A 25,668-nucleotide genomic window follows, 5' to 3' on the forward strand; every position below is an offset into this window, starting at 1 on the left:
GCATTTTGAGCAAATGTTTGCTTAGCAGGTTGCTAAACTGCTCCATCTGCATATATATTGACCTCAGTTTTACACAGAGCCATTTTAAACCGGCTTTGTTTCATGCTGTGGCTAGAAATTAATACAGATAGTGTATACAGTAGCATGTATTATAGCTTCAGTAGACATTTTCAAATATATTAATATGCTATACATTTTAGCCATGCATCATAAAATTAAGGTACTGTATAGTGGCAAGCTGTACTGTGTAACACAGAATTACAGCATATTTCAGATAAAAAAACATACAGTACTGTACCTAACAATTGCTGTATGATAAGAATTGTATTAGTTTGAAACCATAATAAAATGTGACAGATTTATGTCAAAATAATGGTCTTAAAGTAAATAATTTAGCACTTGCTGAAAACTGCATTTTCAATTTACGATAATATTGTTATTAACTTGCATGATGTCTGTATATCAATAGAAAAAAAATAACATTAATGTCGAGATTTTGTATTTTATACCCACATAGCACCAGTCAGTGCATGCAGCACTTGCCATCATTATTATCCAAAGCATAACCGAGGGGGAAATAATATAAGTAGAGAAAAGTGCATAATACATAAAAGTTAACTTTGGTGTTTACTGGGGTATTGGAAGAGATACAAAGACAAAATGTGTACACGGAAGTGCACATTTTATAGGATCAGGTCCAGTCGGTGAATGCATATACTGTACAGTGGGTCAGTAGGTCATTTTACAACAACATGGACATTATTTTTTGTAAATGTCACTTTTCTGGCAGGTCTTAAAGAGTTTCAGATATAGGGGGCAGTATAAGAGAAAAATCGAGGCAGAATAGAGTAGAATACAGCCTTACAAAGACCAAAGGAAGCAAGCAGGTGCAGTCAATATCAAGATATTAAAGTACAGTTATAGGAAAGTACAGATTAGTAAAATACCTTGAAGGAAAGGAGGAAAATGTTGTAGCTGACACAGAATTTATTGGTAAGGTAACCAAGGAGTCTGAGCAGGGGAGAGGAAGACACATATTCAGAAACTGTTATAATTCTAGCCTCAGAGCTTAGTATAGATTTTAAAGTAGAAAGATGTCAAGCAGGAATCCCAGCTAGAAGGATGCATTCGTCAAGACAGGAGAGAATGAGGGCATGAATGTTAGTGTTAGCTTTATAATGACAAAGTAGAGGTAAGATATTAACAATATTGCGGAGCAAGAAGCAGCAACAGTACAAATGAGAGGACAGGGACAGATAACACCACAGAAATATGCTTGAGCCGCTGGACAGATGGCAATGTTATCAATAGTGAAAGAAAAGTTCTCATTTGAACCAGGGTTTGGTGGAATTATGAACAGCTCAGTTTGGGATATATTACCGGTTTATGCAACCAGCAACCATCCGTGACAGTAGTGCAGTTGGGCATTCTAAAGCTCAACCATGACCTGCAGTATAAGTACTAGGCTGCCTATATATAAATGTGTGTGTATATACTGTATGTGTGATTGCAAAACAGTATATTGGTCCAGAGACAGGGCACTGGCATGATATTAGATTCAGATCTTCTAGGGAACATACCATCCAAGTATGCGCTAAAGCATCCCAAATGTAAAGAAAAATGGGACAGGCACTCCAATGCATATAAGGTGAAATGTATTCTCTATGTTTCGGCTCCCAATGGAGCCTTTATCAAGAGTACCAACACTGAAACTAAAGTGAACCAACTTATACCCTAAGCCTCATAATGTGACACATTAAAAAACATGCACAAATCAAGCGTAGTGAATCCCTGGTGTGTGACAAGGAGAGTGGAAACCCAGTGTGCTTTGGAAGAACAAACCTACAGTGCAAGGTAGAGATAAGAACAGGACATGGTGTATTCTGTAAATTGTAAGAGAAAGTCCTGCTGTCGTGATCTACAAGTACAGAATATATGTTAATTCAGGCAGAATTGATGTCTGGCAGAAGAGTCCTTGGTCCACTTGTATCTTGGAGGAAAATTAATTTCATAAACTCCTGGGCTCAGCTGGAATCACCCCTCATTCATAGACGTCAGATCAGGCATGAACATAAAGGGGTTGGTGTATGGTGCTCAAGCACAGAGACCCATGTATAGATAATGATAGGAGAGAAGGTATACTGGGAAATCAATATTGATAGGAATAACCTTAAGCATATGGGGCTCCAATTACCCTGAAGGCAGGGGTTGGATGCACGGAGACACCCCCCCTTACCTCATTGGGCTGGCCCCCGTGAGTATACTCACAACTCAGCGTCACCAGTCCTTCTCTCCATAAGCGTGCTGCTGTTCCAGTGGGAAGAATCCAGTGCACAGCGCACAGCCAAAGGGAGGATAGCAGGTCTGGCAAAAAAATCTTTATTGAAGTATCATAAAAACAGAAGACTGCAACCCTCCTCCCTTTGGCTGTGCGCTGCACACACAAATCTCACAATGAACATAAAGGGGAACAGCAGGAGATACCATCGCGCAAACACATATTAAACATGCTAAACTTTTTTAAATATACACATCGCACTCACAATGTTTTGGTATGTTTGGGCAAAAGGATCACTCCAAAGTGTTATGGCTTCTGTCCAAGCTCTGTCTTGTTCCAGTCCAAAAGCGTCCTGAGCCTCACAGCCTCACACCCTCACACCTCTCATGACCACGTGGTCCATAGAAAGACTGTATTTGGAAAAAGTCGTCCTCGAGCGACTGAGGAGTGCTGATATCTCAACCACCTTCTTGAGGAGACACAAATTACCTGGAGAAAGGGCTCCAATCCCAGCGGGATTGAGGGTTTCATACTCCATACACTCTCATTCGAGAAACAGAGATATCTCAAGTGAGATTGGAAGGATGGGCTTCCAGTTTAATTTAATTTAATTTAATAGATCGTCGTCGTAGAGATAAAAGTCATTAACTACATTCTTTGAGTACTGTGGAAAAGGCGATTACATTTTTTTACATTATTTCAATCCATACTTAATGAGATTTACCTCTACAATGACGATATTATAATAATATTTATAATTCATATTATATCATATAACATTGTACAGAAGAAATTAGAGACTGGGTAACTGCTGAGTCTCTCCCTTTCTTCCCCTCTGCAGTATGATCTTTTCTATAGCATGTGTCTCTCTGGTCCTTTTACTCTGCTTGCTTTCTGTCTCTCCTTGCAGGACTTCTTCATTTTATTACAAAAGTGAAGTTTTGGCCCCTTTATCTCTTGCTGAAAATTTCACTCTGCATGCTTTCTGTCTGTCTTTGTTTCTTAGCTTTTTTTTTTCTTTGCTTTTCTAACTTTTTTTTCTTAATTCCATTGCAGAACCTGCAGCTTAGTCCCACCATCATCCACACGCGTCCTTCACCAAACACAATGACAGGAAGGGATGGGTGAAATCTATATTTAGGTGGAAATAACATGAGAATAGGTTCGATCCAAAAGTAAAGCTGAAATGAAATGTTCTTTTCAGTTTCTATTTGGATTGCCTATGTAGTTATGGCCAAGTGGTCCAGAATAACCCAGAATGTGAGCTTTGCAGACACTCACCCATTTCGCAAGTTTCTGATTTTAAACCTGCAAACATGACCAACTTTACTTTTGGTAATTCACTTAATGGTTTAAAGGTACCGTAAAATTAGCTTAAGAGAATCATTGAGCAGTGAGGCTCGGCTTACCAATGAGGACCTATTAATAAATATAAGCTTTTTATTATTCAATTGGATATTAATAATTTGGAATTACATGATTGTAAGAATAGCAAATGCTGTAGGAAGTTGAAGTGTGACAGATTTATGAAAATGAGAAAGATGCATATCTTTGCTGTCACAGTGTACAAAAAAGGGTTTCAGTTCGATGACTTGAAGCTTTTATAAGAAATGTATGGATTTTGGCAGGTAGATTCAGTTTATTGCCAACATGTCAACTATATTTGTTTTTGTTTTGATTTATTACAATAGCTTTGGTTTTATATAAACGGGATCTTTATTTGCTGTTTAAAGGAAACATTACTGTACATGCTTAGTCTTACACAACTCAAAACAACATTGTCACATTGATACTTAGGCAACTCTTCTAATTAGAAAGCACACTTTTTTTTTTTTAGATCTAGACATGATTATCATAAATCACCTAGACAAATTATACATCCAAAAACTAATTAAAGCCTTTTTTACCACACATGATTATATTTTGTCAGTACTATCCATGGTCCTGAAATGCAAATCTGCTAGGTTCACCAAAGCACAATATTTGATCATAAAGAGCATGAGCAAAATGGTAACCTTTGTAATGCTTGTAATGCTAGAGCTTAATGCACTAAAAGTAGGATAGAAAGACCCAGCTAAACTAGTCATTAGAACAGGTTTCACTCAATCTATTACTATTGTAGCTCTTTAATTTAATAAGATTAATATTTGTAGTATGAGGTATTATATTAGTACACTACGTAGACAAAATATTAACACACAAGTTATTATTTATATTTATAATCTTCATGGGCAATGTAAACATAGCCTGTATCTGCTGTAGCTGTCTCTAGCATGCAATTTACTAAGGCTCTGTGCGCAAACACACTACATAGTAATACATTTTATCAAGTTACGTATATCTATTTGGTGGGTAACGTGCTAATTATTTTGTATGTACAAAATACAGTAATGACTAGTTCTGTGCTGAATTGAAGCATCCTAACACAAGTTGTGTCTTTATAACATGTTTAAAATATAAATAGCATTAGTGAATTACAAGCTAAACAGATGTATGTGTAAATGTCTTCTATACAAATGTAGCAAGGGTTATTGCACCTGCGCATAATGCACTAGATCAAGTTTTAACGCAGAAGATCTCAGATTATCCATAGGATTCAATAGCAGTGAGAACGTAGAATTTCAAAGAATATCTGCCATAAGGTGTCAGGGGTGCTATATCTGTATGCTTAAACACTGAATATTTTCTGCATGGAACTTCACTAATTAAATATGCATATTCTTTGGTACAAATGGGCACATTCCCTATTGCAAAATGCTACACTCATTGTATGCAACTCAATGTATTATCTTACATTTTCACATACAACTAACAAGCTATCAAACTGTTACGCTGTGCTCACCACAAACTAGACGAGACCCCTGTGCTGAGATGGGAATAGGCAAACACCAGCCACAGACACGGGGACCCCGTCCGGAATGTACGATGGTCTTGCTGGCCGAGTCTAGGACAGGAGAGATCAGAATAAACGTATACTTGCCGTGTTCGGTGCAGGAGAGGTCCAGAGCGTGGAAGGTAATATTGCCAAGGTCAGGACTGGAGAAGAGTGGATCGTCGAAGTTCAAAGCCCGGGTCAGGATTGGAGAAGTGCGGATCGTCAAAGTTCAAAGCCAGGGTCAGGGTAGGAGAGGTGCGGAGAGCCAGGTGAAGCCGAGATCAGTATTCCAGGGAGGGAAGGGTCCAAGGGCAGACTGGGTCGGTACACGAGAGATCAGAACTAGGAACAAGGTAACAGGACGGGAACAAGGCAGGTTAAGCACAGGCAAACACAGGGTAACGTGAGTCTATGCTCAGCCAATGTGCCAGTGACACAGCTGAGCATAAGTAGCAGGCACTGACCAATCCCCCAGGGGGTTGAGCAGAGGCGTGACCTCCGCAGAGTCCAGTGATAGGCTGGATGGAAGAAAGGCAGCTGAAGGAGATGGAGCTAATGAGCTCTTCTTGACCCGTCGCTCGGGTGCGTCTCGCGCGCGTCGCACGTTGATGATGCGCATGATGCGCCATGCGTCCAGCCTCCAATCCACCGCTCCCGTGGGGAGCACTCTGCTCGTGCATGATGAGGCACGTGAGGGAGACCGGCAGCACGGAGGGGCGACAGCGGGTGTCGGAGCGGGTCGCAGGCAAGTGCGGGTGTGCGGGACCTACGCGGGGACACACGTGGGTCCACGCAGCTTGCGAGTACTTACACAAATACACCAACTAATGAAATAATGCACTAATATTAGAGCACACAAAATGTCTCTAGCAAACTCTTCTTGTCAGCACAATTGAGTGACTGAGCTTACTTACTGGTTTATATATTTTAGTAAATCTATCCCTAATATAAAATCATTCAAATGTATACTTTCGTGCATTTAGCCAATTGAATTTAAACTTTAATCTCCCTACAGTCTTTACAGTCTATGTTCAAGTAGTAGTGTTAGCAAAAACACCACATGCAAACAGAAAATATCATTCATTTTAAATCCCATGTAAACCATTTCTGATTTCCTCTAATTCAGACCTACATGGTAATTATTATCAATAATTTATCATGCGTCAACATATTTTGCAGTGAAGTACAGTAATGGAGTTCCCTGCAAATGGGAGAGGACGGGGAAAAGAAGATGAAGAAATGTATATGGATGACAGGCAGAAAGGAGCGAAAGGGAATTATTATTCTCATGTTGGTTTAATCTAGTCTTTCATTGTCTTTCATTTTCTTTGACTCTTTCAAAGATTTGAATTGGACTGGGAGTCAGTTATATGTGTATCTTGTTCACTTAAATTCACGAATCAGGTGAAATTTGCCCTTTTTTTCATGAATAGTTTCACAAAAATGACAACCTTTTCAAAAAATGTTGCCATGCGTTAAAAGTTTAAAAAAACAAGGTTATGTGGCTATTCATATAGTGTAATTTCTACACAAAAAGAGCAACATTTATCAAAATTTTGGAAATTCTGAAAATGCCAAAATTAAAATGAATACCACAACAAATTTGGTGAACTGATTATGAAGACATTCGCACAACTGTACTTTTGGGGGGGGTTAAGCAATCTATATATAATTCCTTAATAAGTTTCAGGAATCGTGTGTACTTATCACAACATATAAATTTATGCATGGTATAACTTTAAATACTTCTGTGTTGTTTACCTTATAGTTTGTATGTCTCGGGAATCATTTGCATTTAACATAGAATTCTTAATGATAAGGAAATCAATTACAGAAAAATGTTAAAGTGCCAAACAGCATGAGGTCCATTATGCAACTCTTGGAGACTGTAATTTAAAGGAACAACATAATTTCAGCATTTACTATTCTTTGTTTTAGTGATGAACTGATAATGCCCTGAGATGCATATACAGAACTATGCTTAATTCAGGTTTTTGATATAATGTGAAAGGTTGCTAAAATATCAGAGAAGTAGTGTAAGTATGCCAGGTTACTGGAGCCCACCTGCACTACCATTTAATCTGTACAATAATACATGAGTTTAAGGATACTGGATTAAAATCTGAAACGTCGGGTTTATGTGCTGGTTTTTCTACTGAATACACGCTGCTTTTTGTACCTTTGAGTGTGCTGTCTCCTTCTTGCCTCGTGATCTTGGGATCCTGGATCTACTCGGTAAGGAACCTATCTATATATATATATATATATATATAGATATATATATATATATCTATATATATATATATATATATATATATATATAAAAAACAATTGGAGCGTATTCTGAATTATTAGTGAAGTCTTAAACCATTCTCATACTTTCAAAAACAATGCAGCCTTTAAAACCCAGAACTTGGAAGTAAGAGTATTTTTAAAGTGGTGTTAAGCATCAAAATCCCAAACTTTGCAAATTGATCCATGTTAAGCATTCCTTATTCTGCCTCCTTATGTCCATGGTAAATTTTAAATAATTATAATAATCCCTTTGCTTCCAGAGGGACATGCAATCAAATGATTTCATTAGGAATCATACATTTCATTATTAGAACACCACCTTACTATAGGTCTGGCATACACTTTAGTCTCCTCACAAGTACCTACTTTTAAAATATCAACTCCTTTGTAATCTCACATATGTGGGACAAAATACATACAATGTAGCTTGATACCAAGATACTGTAACAATACTCATCTCTCAACAGGAAGTGACCCGCAAAGCTAAGGTAGGATATAGATTACCGACCTCAATCGAGAGATGAGAGATACAGTCCTGAATCGTGAATAGAATAGACAGGGTAACAGGCTGGGGCTGAGGCAGGTGGCAAAGGATCAAGGTCGGGTCACAGGCAATGGTCAAGGCAGGTGGTAGAGGTGCAAGTTCGGGGTTACAGCCAATGGTTGAGGCAGACAGCAAAATAGCAAGGTCAGGGTCACAGTCTGGAAACAAGTGTCACAGGAGACCAGGAAGTTTACACTTTTTTTTTACCAGGATCATTCATTGAACAAAACAAGATAATGAAATAAATTGTCATTTATTCACATAAATTCACTTACACACTATGATACACAAAATAATGATGAAAAACACTTATTGGGAGTTGAAAACTAGACTCTCCTGGTGCAGGGAGCTCTATATAAGAGTTTTACTGGGACTCAATCCGGAATCTCCTGGTTCCCAAATCGGCGTGAAGTTTCACACACCACCGCTTCCTTCTCTTCTGAGAACTTGGACTTTTCTTGACCGCTAGCTATCACCGATTCTCTGGAACCGCTACGTTTGATTTTGAGAACTTGGGCGCTAAAAACAGGACTTAGAATCTGGCAGGCAGGCTTTTCTGACTCGGAATCGAAGCCGGTTGCTCTGCTATTCGCGCAAGAGTATCTTTGAAAAGCCTGCCCGCGTCTTTACTACTGGGAATCTCAAATCTCATTTGCTTAGATGATTCTTACTGTATTCTCAGTAGCCAATCAGAGCCAAGCCGGTCTGAAAAGCCGGGTCAGTGGGAAATATGAAATTGCCAAGGGACATGCGCATGTTTGTCATATCCGTCCCTGGCTATCTCAATGCCACCCGCTGGGTCAGGCTCCACTAAGTCTGGCAGAACAAATTACAGCCCGGACGACTGCCATTGTGCTCAGACTTGGGTACTTGGGCCCCTTCCCTGCTACCCACATGGCTTTCACACCTCCTATATCCTCTGGCTACATTGAACTCGGATGTCCAGCAGACTTACTGGCACCTATGGGTAGCCCTGACAGTATGTGTGGGCATCAGTTCCGAAAGTCCCAGCACATTACAGTACACTAGAATTGGTGGATCGGTCAGCGCACGGGTTTTTCGGTCACAGGATGAAAAGAGAAAATGAGGGACACGTGACTAATCACGTGTCCCTCATTTTCTCTTTTCATCCTGTGAGCGAAAAACCCGTGCGCTGACCGATCCACCAATTCTACTGTCATTACAAGAAGATTCCGGGCTCTATCTTCTCTACAGGTCCAGCTGCAGAAAACAACAAGGGCAAGTATACACTACCCCTTATTTGGTTATACATTACAACATAGGCCACACCACAAGCCTAATAAATAAGGGAGCGCCCCAGCCTCTATTCCTTTCTGTCACATTACAGTACACAACAGTACATAACAATGTATTAACAAAATATACTTTAATACATCTCTAAAGCCTTGGGTATGGGGAATAGAATAGAAAAATGTACTTTTATTTCTATCAGCCTTTATTCCCCACACACTATCTATTGGACTGAGACTGGACTCTGAGAGTCCCCTCACAACCTTATCTATGGTTGGAGCACCCACGAACCCAACACAGGTTCGAGGCTACCTGGGCATTTACTGGGGTACCCCCCTTAACTTAGGGATCCCCTCAGCTACAGGGACACGTTTCATCCCTGTACCCCATTTACCTTTCTTGGCTAGAGAACCCTAGTGGTGAGGGGATATTGCCGGGACAATGTGCCTACATATACCCGAGAATTATGCACGATTCCCGGGTACATTTTTTAGGGGAACCGACAACTCCGGAACCCAACTACCTAGGCACATTCTGACAATTCCTCCACAAACCCTCCCTTATAAACTCATACCCTATAAATCCATGCTTGCTGACATGCCCAGAAAGATAAAAACACATACAATATTTTTATTACATGCAGTATGTAAAAAAGTACACTGTTACTGGGTCCAAGAGCTAACTCTCTTGAACCCTTATATACAGATCAGGGGTAACCAAAAACGGGCTTAACCTTTATTTGAGAGCCTGGTTAGCCCCTACGTCACAACAAGGCAGGGTGAAGATCTAAAGAATCACAGGACACAGGCAGGAACAAACAGGAACTTTGCTCTGGCAGCATTCTGGAGGAAGTGATGCCTCCTTATAAGCAGGACGCCAGAGACCAAGATGGCTCCTAAAGACTCAGTGTGGGTGAAAGTGAGTAAAGGACTGCCAGGGAACAATATGGATGTTGTGGCTTCAGTGTGGGTGCTGATGGCACTGAAGCCTCATATATACACATATTTATATTCAGAATTACTACATTAGGACCAATTCAACAGCAACATTGCATTTTTAGTGTTTGTTATATAGAGCCCTAATGTCCCCTTGAAAGCACTGCTTTGGATTTCAAACAATCATATGGCAGAATTTCGGGTGATCAGGAGAATATTGGTCACTTTTAAAATCTAAATAATGTAGGTAATATGCACAATTTGAATATTATTAGAAAATCGTGTGACAGTTGTAAATTGTGAACAAATCTTTATTATTTGGTGCACTATATAGGTAAGAACTAATTATGCTTAGTCAGTAGAGAAGACATTTTTGAAGGTGGCTTGTCAGCTTTGATTCTTTCAACCTTCTTAATTAGATATTCATATACTTTTTCACACTACTCCTCAAAGTTTTTCCTCTAGGAGTTAAACGAGTTTTAAGTTACATCTGTTCAGAATTATGTCTATAATACCTAAATAATATCTGTAACACTGTTTTCTAAAAGAGCTTAATGATACCATGCCTTTCCAGGAGCTTGAATCAACACGTATGTTTTTTTTTTTTAGGAAAAAGGATACTATTTCTGGGTAATGGAGGATTTGTTAGATTTGGTTCTAGAATTATCTTGATTCTTTGCGGAATGACTAAGGAAAGAACCTATCTTTACTCACATATGCCGGAAGTCATTTTTAATTGATGTGATTGACTTGAGACAGCCTTGCCTCTTGTCTTGCAAAAACAGAGGAGCGATTAAAGTTTAATTAAAGAAAAATGTTTGAGGTTTGTTATTACTTATTTGTTAAAAAATGCAGTCATGCTTATGAAAGTTTATCAAAGAGACCCAAAGAGAAACTTCTCAATTGAATCTTTTGTGGAATGAATACGTTTTTCCATCAGCATCTGGTCTCATATAGGGTGGAGGAGGATATGTGATGAAGAAGCACATGGCTTCTTCCAAAAAGCCACAAACATGCATCTGGCAGCAGAATAAAGGTGTATAAGAAGCTTATATTTATGAGGTGGTTATCTCCATATTTTTTAAAATATTTTACGTTTTCTTGTTATATTATTTTAGTTTTCAATTTTTTTATAATTTCATACTTATTTTAAACATATCTTGATGCTTTATTATGCTATTCTAGCATGTCCCTGCTTATCTTTTTTTTTTTATATATATGTATATATATATGTGTATATATATATATATATATATATATATATATATATATATATATATATATATATATATATATATATATATGTGTATGTATATATATATATATATATCTCATTTGGAAAACATTCAAAACCCAAACCAAACAAATCCAGTTTTGACAAAACCAGAACAAAAACAGGAATTTGTACACCTAAACCACATCCAAAACCAAAACACTTAACATTTTGTTGTGGACTTTTTAGTAGAAACCAGTTGACCATTCTGCTAATCTATTCTTATGATCTCTTGATGGTGCTATCCATTGGGTATTTACAAGAATGACAAGCACTTTGATGGTTTAACTGTAAACATGCCAAACAGTCAATAGCATCAGAAATTAAGAAATCAGTGCTTACATTTGCAAGGAAAATATTTTTAAGTCTTGTTAATAGTTTGGCATGGGATCATTCGTCCTTTAAGAAATCTAATATTATAGATTCTGAAAAATATTAATACATTTTTTTCTATAAAAATCTAATCACATTGTGTGCAATTGTGGCAATTTTGTTTTCTTTGTAACCTGATTCTTTATATTTGATTTTTAATTTGTAACTATTACTCTAAACCTATGAGCATGTGACTTGTCTATGTGACAATGGTTAAAACATACAGCAACCTAGCAAAAATGGAAACTACTCTCTACAAAGGGTGCAAAGTTCAGTCAGAGCCCAAAAATGCACTTATCAATTTTTAGGTTTAATTTACAATATAGTACAGTGCTTAGATTGAAAAAAAAAAAGATTATTACAAGAACCCACAATATAAAATGCTGACTATTTCTTCAAATAATAAGGATAAAATAACCAGAAATCCTTATACGTTACCACATATAACAATAAGCAGTAAAGTCGCAAAATCAATAAAAACATTATTTTGAAGCTAACTAAAATTATTTTTAATAATGCATAATTTACAAGTGAAAGTTAGTGAGCAACAATTGAACTGTAATGTAGTAATTACATTTGATATAATATTGCATTATTCTATTAATAATAACTTTATTTCTCAAGGTGCTTTGCAATTACAGTGTGCAGTATGCAGCACATAGGAATTTTTACAGACACAGTCCCTGCCCTGTTGAATTTACAATCTATATTTTAGGTGCTCAAGGTCACAAGCAGCCAACACTGGGATTTGAATCCAGTTCCCCTGCTTCAAACTGAATGTAATTTTTACAGTCTGCGTCTTCACTCCCTGAGCCGCTCCTTCTCCTCTTAGGTCTTAAAGCATCTGAAATAGATACCCACAGCCCAGATCTCGATGGGGTTATTACAATATTAAATGTATAAGATCAAGCCTAGCCAAATACTAACGCTACAGTAACACTTCTTAGCCTAACTATAGGAGTTCCCTGGTTTTGATGCTGAGAAGATGTATTGCAAGTTGTAGCCTGAGGTTGTATTATCTGGTTTGTAAGTATCCCCTTGAGATATCACCTTTACAGATATCTAAAGCCTGATGCTACAGTATTTAACTAGTGCAGCACAGTGCCATTTCAAAGCCTTGCTTACCCTCTTAGATGTCATTTTAGGTTAACCTATTCAACATTATATCTTCCTTTTGGTGAACATATACAGTAAGTGTTGGCCATTGGAGTTGTGAATATCCTTTGTTGTAATATATCTGTACTGTATGTAATACAGTAGAAACAATCATTTTGGGTACACCATGGGTGTGAGAGGAACCGTGAATACAATGATTAGAGCAGTACAAGCAGAATTACATACCTTGCTAATTTAATCATAGATTCCTGCAGCTTGTTGAATACATTTTTGAACATGTGTTGTTTGCAGAATATCATTGTTGCAAATTATTTACTATGAAGCAGCAAGGAATACTCAATGATATCTTTTTCAAAGTGCTATTATATGTCAATTTTATTCTATCACAAATAAAAAAAAAACAGTTTTGATCAAATTCTGTGTGACTAATAGTACTGTAGATTAGCCAAACATTTTGTTTTAAATATGTCTATAAATGTCATTTGTTCATACTGTAATTTAATCCTTTCTTATTTATTTTTGTGTGCTTGCCCACTCAGGAAGTAGAGGTTTGTACACTTTTTTTTTTAAAATTCAACTTCTGCCGTAAATATTTTATTTTTAATTATTGCATGCGTTTAACCTCTTCACTGCCAGTGGTACTACATGTTTTAGGGATCATTTTAATCATTCTGTCTGTACTGTTTGTCTTCTAGGATGATTATTTCCGCACGTGGAGTCCTGGCAGACCTTTTGACGAAGGTAAGATAAATGTATGTTAGTTGATCTTCTGGATTTTGAAAACTACACATGTTTAATGAAGTTAAATCTATTTAATATTGCGTCATGTTTGTCTGTGAAGTAAAAGCTACACTGTAGCGCTATATATTTTCAATGTGAGGGGTAATTGCTGATTTGACTGAACTGGGAGTAGTGGAGGTGCGGGAACAGAGATGTACCAACCTCTGGGGATCCGTTGGCTTTTGAGGTATTTCCGTTTTTTGTGCTGGTTTCTAACAACAACAAAAAAAATCACATACTGTATATAGCTGCTTGATTACAATAAAAAGCAAGGATGTCACTTACAGTATTGATGACATTGCAACTTTCTATTTTGTCTCAAAAGTGCCATATGAATGTCTTAAGCACTAAAGGAATATACTGTACATGTAGAAGATTTTTTAATTTTTTAAATCAATCATTTATACCATGCCAGTGCATTTCTGTTATCTCCAACAACATGTTTATGGGAAGGTACGGAGAAAAAGTTGAGCTAGGGTGCTGACCTTAATGAGTTAACTGGGATTTCCTCACAATTGAAGAAAGGAAGAGTACATTGAATACATTTTCTTTCCTTGCTGGCACTGAATGAAAACTTCCTTTATTTTTGAGTTATAACATTTATTTCGCAAGTATCCAGTCTTTCTTGAACATCTTGGGAATGAGAAGAGTTATAGAACAGCCACTTGAGTAACTCCTTATCTTATGAGGATAAGAGATGTGTATGAGTACCATTGAAAAGAAGGTGTCAGAAAACAAGAAGCGAATGGATGTAAGAGGCACAGCTATTACTAATTATGACCAGTTAGTTCTCTAAATTTAAACAGCTGTAACTGAGTGCAGAGAGGACAGGATGTTACAACAGGTGTATGGTAATAGAACCTATTATAGACTTATTGGAATTGTCCACCTACTGTACTGTCCTGAATGCACCAGGCCTCTTTTAGAGGAAAACAATATGAAAATAAGGAGAGAAAAAGAACACTGTAAACTACCCTTCTAATCAAAACGTAAAGTTTTCTCTACCCTATTTTCTTTTCCCTTGCTTCCTAACCTCCTTTTCTTCCTTTATTTCTACCTCTTGTGGACTCCGTACTTCACCTTGTCAGCCATTATTTTTATAATGTTTCGATCTGAGGAAGATCCTGCACAAATCTGTCTATCTATCTATCTATCTATCTATCTATCTATCTATCTATCTATCTATCTATCTATCTATCTATCTATCTATCTATCTATCTATCTATCTATCTATCTATCTATCTATCTATCTATCTATCTATCTATCTATCTGTCTACAGGGTGTATCTATCTATCTATCTATCTATCTATCTATCTATCTATCTATCTATCTATCTATCTACAGCTTAACCCTGTTATAGCGTGATCCGCTATAACGCGAATCCGCTTATAACGCGATTTGAGCGTGGCCCCCAAAATGTAAAAAAAACAAAAAAAACATTTTTTTTGCACACACACTGCACACACTCACAGCACAATGCACACACTCACAGCACACTGCACACACTGCAAACACTCACAGCACACTGCAAACACTCACAGCACACTGCACACACTCACAGCACACTGCACACACTCACAGCACACACTCACAGCACACACTGCACACTCTCACAGCACACTGCACACAGCACACACTCTCTACTTACAGCACACTGCACACAGCACACACTCTCTACTCACAGCACACTCACAGCATGCACACAGCCCCCCCTACCCCCCTTCCTCCGGTGTCAGCTGCTGGGGCATCGTGGGGCAGCCTGTGGGGATCTGTGCTGGGGCGGGGGATGATTGGTGCGGGGCTGTGGGGATCGGTGCTGGGCTGGGGTGCTGCTGGCAGGAGGGAACGGTGCGGGGCTGGGGTGCGGGGCTGTTGGCGGGGATCAGGGCGGGGGATCGGTGCTGGTAGAAGTGATACTGCTGGGGGAAGTGCAAGGGGAATGCTGGGGGAAGTACGATGGCTGCGATGGACGTGTGCAGCTGCCGGCGCCTCACTCCACCTCTTCCCCCATCCCCCCTCCTCCCGATCGGGCGTGCAGCGGGCATTTTTTTTTTAATTAGCGTGACCCCGGTTATTACGCGTTTGGATCGGGTCGTCCCCGAGGACCGCGCTATAATGGGGTTGGCACCATTATTGTATGTATCAAAAACATGCTGATTATTTTGGAGTAGAAAATAGTTTTTGCTTTCTTATACTTTTTGAAATAATAATTATTGTTGTACAAAATATAAATACTAATTCTAACTGCTGCATAATTAGAGCATTCTGAAAAACAAGTTAATTGCATAGTTATTTTGTACAGTGAAACACTTACTTCTTTGTTTTTTTGTTAAACAGATTGAGTTCTTTAAGCATTTTACCCAATATTTTCAGGACATGTATCATAGAAAAAGCATATTAAATACTATGTCAGTAGCAACTAGTCACAGTTATACTACTGTACCTGTGGTAGTAGAATGGTTGCTGTAAGTCTGGCTGAAAATAGAAATCTTTGGCTGTCTTTATAGATTTAACTCAAGTTTATGTCTCAAAACAACAAATAAGTCATAAAATAATTTATAAAATGTCAGTTTATGGACAGTTCGTGCAGGCAAAACATTGTGACCTTTACCCAAGTAGCACAAGCACAATAAAAGTGCTTTGTATGGTTGCGTGCATTATTTGACATCCTGTATGCATATGAAAAGATCCTTTATTGTAGAGGGTTTCAGCAATCCCACTAATTAACACTCTTTCTTTAGAGGAACTGGAATTGGGGGGTTCTCAGGGACTGGACAGCGCTATATTCAGCTCTGTGGACACCCCGGTTCACGAGATACTTACCGGAGAAGTTACTGGCATTGTTGGCTTCCTGTTTTTTTAAAGAGGATTTAAATTACCGTCCAATATTTTTAAATCAGTTATATCCAGTTCTGCCTCTCTCTACACTCACAGCTTTATAATTATATGCAAAAGCCTAAAATAGGTTTCACATTTGCCTGTTAAGCTAAAGCAGCAGTTTGAACTGGTCTTTATATTAGGTTGGAGCCAGTGTACACTTTATACACCGTTATTCTAGTGTAGCAATATGATTGCAAATTAAGCATTGTCTACAGTTATAGCACAAGATATTAAAGTGCAATAAGACAGACTAAACATAAAAAAGAATAATAACATTGGGTACTCTTTTTTTTCTTCATACAGTTATAAATCAAAAAGTATGCTATACAGAGAACTTTTTTTTACATACGAATGGCCAAAGTTGGATGTGGATTGATATGTTTTGTTAGTAACCAAGTCAAATCTGTCAATGAAGTAGTATAGTACTGCCTACTGGTCTTTAAATAAGTCATACTCTTGATTTATTTTGACTTATTAACTTAGTTCTAAAGTTAAAAAAAATAGGAACTGTCAATGGTAACTGTACAGGCTATTGGCATGGAGTTAGTATAATATTCAGTTGAAAACCATGCAATAATCACATGTAAAATATATTCTATCATTTATGCCATTTAAAATACTGAGCAAGTGATAATTAAGTTGTGCTAAATTACTAATTCAAATATATATTTATGTATACAATGTTTTACCAGAAAATAATACATTGAGAGTTTCTTCTCATTTTTAAGGATGTACTTATAATCTATATCTATAAGTCTGAAATAATGTTTGTGTGTGTATGTCTTCTCCCTGCGTGATTGGCCCTGTGTTCCCCCTGTGTCATTGGCCATGGACGCATCCCCCACCCCCTCACCCCACCCCTCACATTGCACCTCTTGCCCTCACTTGGATTAGGAATCTCACTTAGCAGGACCATCCACACCACTACCACCCGCCGCTCCTCGGCGCCGGCCTCACCTCTCCCCCACCACCAACCTCCCTCCCCCCGGTCACAACACTACCTCCGCCGCTCCTCTTCACCGGCCTCACCTCTCCCCCACCACCAACCCCGCCTGGTCACACCACTCTGTGTCCCTGTCTCCCGCTAAGGCCCCCTGCCCCCTGGGTATCACCTCCACCTGCCCCCCCCTCCCTGGATAGAGCACCCCCATGCCCCCCAGGTGTCACCACCCCCCCTACTGCCCACTTTGTCGGTCCACCCCGGACCCTGCCCCCCACCCCTTTCCCCGGTGCCTCCCTGTCAATTGCACGTGTGCTCCAGCGGCCTGGCGGTGCGCGCACCCTGCGGCTCCAGCCTGCGGCTGCTCCCGCTCATCGGGCACTTCAGCCTCCTCCCTCGCGCCCGCTCCAGGTTGCTGTGTGCTCGGCAGCCTGCGCTGCATACTCCGCCCCCACCGTTCAGAGCGCCCGGACAGGATAGAGGCGCCTTCTGGACCGGTGGGAGCGCGGAGACTAGACGGAGGTGGCTGGTGTCCGCCGGTGGGGGGAACGGGCGGGTCGTCACTGCAGTTGTTGTGGGTGCCCGAGGACATTTGTGTGTGTGTGAGTATGTGTGTGACACTGGGTGTGTGTGTGACACTGGGTGTGTGTGTGTGACACTGTGTGTGTGAGTATGTGTGTATGTGTGTGACACTGTGTGTGTGAGTATGTGTGTATGTGTGTGACACTGTGTGTGTGTGTGTGTGTGTGTGTGTGTGTGTGTGTGTGTGTGTGTGTGTGTGTGTGTGTGTGTGTGTGTGTGTGTGTGTGTGTGTGTGTGTGTGTGTGTGTGTGTGTGTGTGACACTGTGTGTGTGTGACACTGTGTGTGTGACACTGTGTGTGTGTGTGTGTGACACTGTGTGTGTGACATTGTGTGTGTGTGTGTGTGACACTGTGTGTGTGTCACTGTGTATGTGTGTGACACTGTGTGTGTGTGTGTGTGTGTGTGTGTGTGTGTGTGTGTGTGTGTGTGTGTGTGTGTGTGTGTGTGTGTGTGTGTGTGTGTGTGTGTGTGTGACACTGTGTGTGTGTGTGACACTGTGTGTGTGTGTGTGTGTGTGACACTGTGTGTGTGACACTGTGTGTGTGTGTGTGTGTGTGTGTGTGTGTGTGTGTGTGTGTGTGTGTGTGTGTGACACTGTGTGTGTGTGTCACTGTGTGTGTGTGTGTGTCACTGTGTGTGTGTGTGTGTGTGTGTGTGTCACTGTGTGTGTGTGTGTGTCACTGTGTGTGTGTGTGTCACTGTGTGTATGTGTGTGTGTGACACTGTGTGTGTGTGTGTGTCTGACACTGTGTGTGTGTACAGTATGTGTCTGACACTGTGTGAGTGTATGTGTCTGACACTGTGTGTGTATGTGTCTGACACTGTGTGTGTGTGTCTCTCACTGGGTTTGTGTGTGTGGCACTGTGTGTCTCACGGTGTGTGTGGCACTGTGTGCTGCGCGGGGGGGGAGGAGGACCGGACCTGCGCAGAGGGGGGAAGGACCACAGTTGCGCATGGGTGGGGGGAGGCGGAGAGAGACGAGGGGAAAGGGGCGGGGTGTGTGGCGATAGGAAGGAGCGGGAGGTTTTGGTCCCGGGCAGCGCCGGGTCTCTCAGCTAGTATAATAATAATTTACAAAAATGTCATGAAAAGTTGAGGACAATACAATGTTATTGGCATATTTAACAGATAATTAACAGTTACAGACACAATTAAAATGTGAGACATATGAAGTCTTGAAAGAACTTAAACTGGAGGCGGCTTTGAGTGTCACGTGCGGTGCACCATAACAGAAGGAGTGACCAGATTCTTTATTGAACCTTGGTACCCGTGAACAGTCTTTTGGTGTCAGATCTCAGATGATAAATGCTGCATGTGGTAGGGGTGAGGAGCTTTTTCAGATAGATGGGTAGCTTGCCCATAAAGTATTTGAATGCAAGACAGAAAATTGTATTTTGCACATGGATTCAAAAGATAGCCAATCTAGTTCTTGGAGAAATTTGCAGTGGTATGTGTTGTAATTACATTGTAGGACAAAGTGGCATTTTGAGTTGTAGAGGGAGTCTAGTTTTCAAAGGTGATTTGGGGTACTGTACCATATACTATGTCCCCTTTGTCCATAATTGGCATAAGCCAATTGTGGCATACAGTAAGTGCAATGCGCTTTATGACCAACTGGAAGGATTTATTCCTATAAAGTACACTCAGTTTGTCATAGGTTTTGGATGTCAGGTTATCAATATGCAACCTGAAAGTTAAATGGCAGTCAAACCATATACCCAGATATTGAAAACTATTGACAGGGGCTAGAATGGTTTTAGAGTTGAGTCTGGACTGTAACTCTGTTGTTGGAAGCTTTAGAAATGTTGCCTTTGTCCCAAATACCATCGTTACAGTTTTGTCAGTGCCTAAAAAGAGTTTATTTTGGGAAATCCAGCGTTCAAGTCTTGAAAAGTCACCTTAAAGAACGTGTTAAAGTCAGACGCTAGGTCTGTGTGCATATAAGTTTGTGTCATCTGTATACAGTACATTTGCATTAAAGTGGCCTAACATGCAGTAGGCAGATCATTAATGAAGACTGAAAAGAGTAAGGGCCCCAGGACAGAGCCTTGCTGAATCCCACAGGATGTATCCAAGGGGTTAGAGCCTGAGATAGACACATATTGGGATCTACCCGATATAAATCATTTTAAAGCATGTTCTCCTATTCCAGAGCTCTGAAGCTTGTTTAACAAGATAACATGGTCAAAAGTGGTAAAAGCCTTTGTAAAATCTTGGCATATTAAATCAGTTAGTTGTTGCAGTTCCACTTCACACTGAAACTCATTACAAACTTTTAAGAGGATTGTTACTGTTAGTGACTTGGGCAAAAGCCAGATTGGAGTTGGGTACGGAAATATGTCCTTGTATAGTATTGCTCGCTTAATTAGGAGTAGACACATTTTTCCATGACTTTCCATAGTGTTGGAAGAAAAGAAATTGGTTTATTGTTGGGGACAATGTTTTTGTCCCCACTTTTGTAGACTGGGACAACTCTATTAGTTTTCCAGGTCTGTGGGATATGGCCTGAAGACAAAATAGAGTTGATTAGGGAGGCAAGCGGCTTGGCAATAGCTGGGGCATCGAATCATAGGAACTTTGATTGCAGTAAGTCAGGCCACATTGGCAGTTTAATTTTAATGTTAGGAGCACCTGTGTAATCTCCTATTCAGCTACTGGAACACATTCAATTTTAAACTGTTGGAAGGGGGTGGAGATATAGGGGTTCTCACAGTTTGGGATCCATGAATGTAAGTAGGGTTATGCTTTGATAGCAGGAAGTAGCACAACCCACAAATTATTCATTGAATCCGTTCGAATGTCAGTGGGATTTGTCAAAGTAGTATAATCCCTTTTGATATTAGATGGTTGTTGATGGCTAGAAGGCTGAAATATATTATTTATGACCTTCCAGAAGTTGGCTGGATTTGATGTATTTTGATAAAGATTGTCTGTGTAATATTGGGATTTTTCTAGTCTTGTTTGCCTTGTGCATGTATTCTGCAGGCATCTGTTGTTATTAAGGTCCTTGGTAGTGCCAGTTACTTTGTATCTTTCCACAAGGCGTCCCTAAGATTGTGTAGTGCAATAAGGTTGGTTGCAACCCACGGACGATGGGTTCCCTGTACTCTTATTCTGCGTACTGGACCATGAGTATCAAAGATTTTTAAGAACTGGAAATAATAAAGCGCAGAATCAGGGTCAGGTATCAAGTTGATTCTGCACCAAGCGCAGTGAGTAAGATCAGCCAGAAATTGTTGTGCGTAATAGTTTCTAAATGTTTTAGTAAGTAAAACTCTAGGGCTTGACTTGGGTGGTTTGATGTTGCTTTCCCAGTACACTATTGAGTGGGCGCTTAAAATGTTAGGAATTATAGCAGAAGATTGGATTCTATTGGGACAAGAGGATATGCTCCAATCTAACAAAGAATTGTTGTCAGATTTGTCCGTGTGGGAAATTATTTGGGTTAAATTTAATGACTTGAATTGAGTCCAGAGTTGATTGTTTTAGGGTCAAGCCAATTGAGGTTAAAATCACCTAGAACTAGCTCTTCACATTTAGAGAGGAAATTGTACCAAGAAAGTTAGTGCTATCATCCAGGGATTATGGTGGGGCTTTTGGGGGGTGGTACAGTAGATAACACCACCAGCAATAACAATAGGCTTAGAGAAGGGGAGGAAAATTATACCAACTAGGATTTCAAAAGAGGTTGGGCTAGGGGGCAATTTAGAAGCATGAATTGTAAGGTGTCTTCAATATAAAAGAACAGCACTACTCCTTTCTTTGACCTATCTTTAAAAAAAATAGAGTATCCTTGAATGGAGATAGATGCATCAAGTGTTTTAGGAGTTAGCCATATTTCAGTGAGAAGGATGGCTTAAGATTTATGCAAAGGGCACCATGCCCTTAGTTCATCGGACTTCATATATTTTTATGGGGCACAGGCCTTTTTGGAAATTAAACGGGGCATTATCGGGGTTATGGAACAGAGTTGAGAAGGAAGTGCCTGGGTTGAGTAGTATAAATAGAAATTTGAGTAATTGTCTCCAGACAGCAAAGTTGCGATGTTTGCCATTAGAATGAGTGGTTAGTGTCATGGATTTCAGCGCTCTTCACCAACATTCCGTAGATAATGCAAGGCTTTTAAGTAGTCCATGGTGTATGATTATATTGGGTGTTGGACAGGAGTTTGAATTTTGCAGTGGATAGAAAGAGTAACATTTACATGAGACCACAGTAAAGAACAGAATTGGGGTAAGTAAAAAAAAAACACAAAAAAAATAAAGCTGTGTGCCGTACTTTAGTAGAGTTGAAAAGGTTTCAAAGCAGACAGTAGAATTGCCAATTGATGTGTTAATAATACTGGATAATTCCCCTTCCAAATTACTACATAACTCTTCTAGTGCACTTAAAATATGAACTTTATATATGCACACTATTAATGCAATGCAAAGCACCTGCAATGCTTTCCCCAATTGTGTGCCTGAATCTATACCGATTCATCCGTGCTAGTTTGCTCAATAATACCTAACACATGGCCAACAAGCAAATTAAAGATGTCAACAGACTAACATCAAACATATTAGATAAGCAACCTTTGGTATGGGAATCTGATAAGAATCCTGACGGAGGTAAGATACATTTCTACTACATGAAATTAGCTGTCAATAGCCACATTTCAAACAGACCAGATTAAATATTTTTTATACCAATATATAACAAATACAAACCGGCGCCTCAAAAAAGTCCAATAAATGCAACTATAAGGTAATATGAAAACCTTATTACAGAAGTCCAATCTGGAACATCCGGATCCAATTGAGTAATCCACGAAGAAGATTCCTCAGGACATGTGGAATTAAACACAAGGGACAATCATAGTGTGTACTGCTGCATAAACACCATAACAACAAACAACTAGAACAGGACAAGACTAACACACTAACAAACAATGAACAATCAAAACACTGCTGAAATAAACAGAAAAGCTAATTTATTAAAATATAATAGAGACCATGTCTGTCTAAAAATACATGAGTTGTGTTGCGCTGCTGTTCCGGTTTACAAAAATCAGAATCCAACAAGATAGGAGTTAATAGGCACATCCAAACAGTGGCAGATGACTCCCAATGGCTCCTCCACTGCAGGGGAACATCTGTTTAGGCGATCTGATGCCGTTTGTGTGCTCCGTGTACCGCACAGATCTTGCATGAGAGAACGTAGTCTTTGATGTCTTGTGCCAGTTTGGGCCACCACAATGAGCGGGACAGCAGTTCCTGTGTCTTGAGGACACCCGGGTGGCTGGCGAGTTGGGAGTCATGCATTAGTTGGAGTACTTCTAGTCTTACTTCCTTAGGGACGAACATACGGTCTTTAAAGTTCCTTAAACCATCCCGTAGGAACAGTACAGCATCTGGTGGATGGTTATGAAGGAAGGTGTCATTGGAATAGGCTCTATTAATCCTGGTAAGGAGGTCAGAGGAAAACGCGTTGCCTAGGAAATGTGTTTTTGGTAGAATGGTCTCTACCTGTTATTCTCCTGTTGAAGGTTTAAGTGGCAGTCGAGACAGGACATCAGCCTTCCTATTTTTAGAGCCTGGACAATAAGAAATGTGAAAATTGAAACGTGCAAAGAACAAGGCCCACCGAGCTTGTCGGGCAGAGAGTCTTTTTGCTGAGCGAATAAATTCTAGGTTCCTGTGATCCGTAAGAATGGTAACCGGATGATTTGCCCCCTCAAGTAAGTGTCTCCATTCTGAAAATGCAGCCTTTATAGCCAAGACTTCCTTAAATGCCTGTTTAACTTCCCTTGATGTACGCAGATATTTCACCTGTACCTAATATATAATTTTTATTGAATTTACTTAACTATATGCGTTGTGCGCTGTTTATTCTTGTCGTTCATTGTTACTGTATATAGGGGTGCCGAGCCACTCTGATATCAGCAGCAGCAGACACCCTCATTATCTTATCAGAGGTTGATGTTAACTATTCTTAATCACAGAGGTGTATACTTTGTAGTGTGGTGGTTATTCACGAAATCACTTACTTTTGAATAATATCTAGTAGCGCACTTTTTTTCTGTTTTCTATTCACTGATGTAAATAGGGATAATGGGATCATGTCATATGTGATGTCATTTGTGAGGTCATGTATGATGATATCAGCAAATCATGGTGGGAAGTTAAGGTTACGTGTTCCCTTCATTTACAAATGTACAGGCTTATAAAGGGTTTGATTACGAACCTTAACTATTCTTTAGCAAAGCTTTTTTTCATTGAATTTCTATGATTTTTATCCTATAGAGTCTATAGAATACACCATATATAGCAATTAATCACAAGGACTCTTTCATTCATTATATTTCACTGTGAAATTGTTCACAGAAACCTATGATTTGATAGATTTGATAATTATATCAAATGGATATGACCAATGGTGCTCAAACCTTCCAGCACAATTCACCCTGAAATCTCAAATTTGAGGTGGATTGGTTATGAGCAACTTTAAATGTGGTGTTATAATGCAAGTTTCGATGAAACTTTAACTTTGGATATGCTATTGCACGCTCCATAGTGCAATAAGGTAAAAAATATATATAGGATTTTAATAAAACGCTTCAGATAAATGCTAACTCACTTGGTATAAATAAAAAAAGTTGTATATAGTATAACACTGGCAGGGTTTACCGCACACCATCTCAGGTCCTGTGATTTCAGGAAACAGCGTTATGCAGGAATGGAACCTGTCTCTGGCGCTGTAGCCAAGGAAACCAGTGTGATGCAAGAATGAACTTCAATCGAGTGCTGCGATCGTATTTGACATCATTAATGCCGGCACTATAGCTCCAATGGGAAAAGCTTCAATAAAGACAGCAGGTATAGCCTGTTTGAATCAGTTGAAATTGGCACGAAACCTCCATCTCGGACCGATTACGTGATGTTGTCAAACTTCAGCAATGATTCCCTAAGCATTCCCGCACCATAGAAATTACTTCATCATGGGAGTGTGCAGATACGGAGTATGGAGAAGTATTTATAGGGATCATGAAGCTCTGCAGAAACCCAGGTTCCATCGGGAATACATTAGATTAATTAGTCACCCTGCCAACCTCTAAATTATATATATATATATATATATATATATATATATATATATATACAGTGGTCGACAAAATACCAAAAAATCTACTCGCCGAACAAAAAAATCTACTCGCCACCTAGTACCACACGTGTGCTGCTTGGGCCAATATTTACTCGCCACGATGTTAAATCCACTCGCCCGGGGCGTGCAAATGTATAGGTTTGTCAAACACTGTATATATATATATATATATATATATATATATATATATATATATATGTAAACAGAAAACAGGAGAAAAAGAAGCGCCAGTTCCGTATGGTTGAAAATGAATATGTGTAAATTTTATTGTTATTTATTTATTAATAAAATTTACACATATTTATTTTCAATCATACGGAACTAGCGCTTCTTTTTCTCCTGTTTTCTGTTTACATTTGGCCAGGCTTGACCACACAGAAGCTTTGCCTATTCCGTACAGA

At 39.4% G+C, this 25,668-nt stretch overlaps 1 protein-coding gene across 1 annotated transcript in view; it reads left to right on the forward strand.

Moving 5' to 3' along the window:
- SPOCK3 (SPARC (osteonectin), cwcv and kazal like domains proteoglycan 3) overlaps nucleotides 1–25,668 on the forward strand; it is a 419,107-nt gene that overhangs the window by 131,497 nt on the left and 261,942 nt on the right. The window contains exon 3 of the mRNA XM_075611960.1: nucleotides 13,635–13,680. Within this exon, the coding sequence (XP_075468075.1) occupies nucleotides 13,635–13,680 (46 nt within the window). The remainder of the gene's footprint in view (nucleotides 1–13,634; nucleotides 13,681–25,668) is intronic.

Source organism: Ascaphus truei, chromosome 1 (genome assembly GCF_040206685.1).
Source record: "Ascaphus truei isolate aAscTru1 chromosome 1, aAscTru1.hap1, whole genome shotgun sequence".
Lineage (NCBI taxonomy): Eukaryota > Metazoa > Chordata > Amphibia > Anura > Ascaphidae > Ascaphus > Ascaphus truei.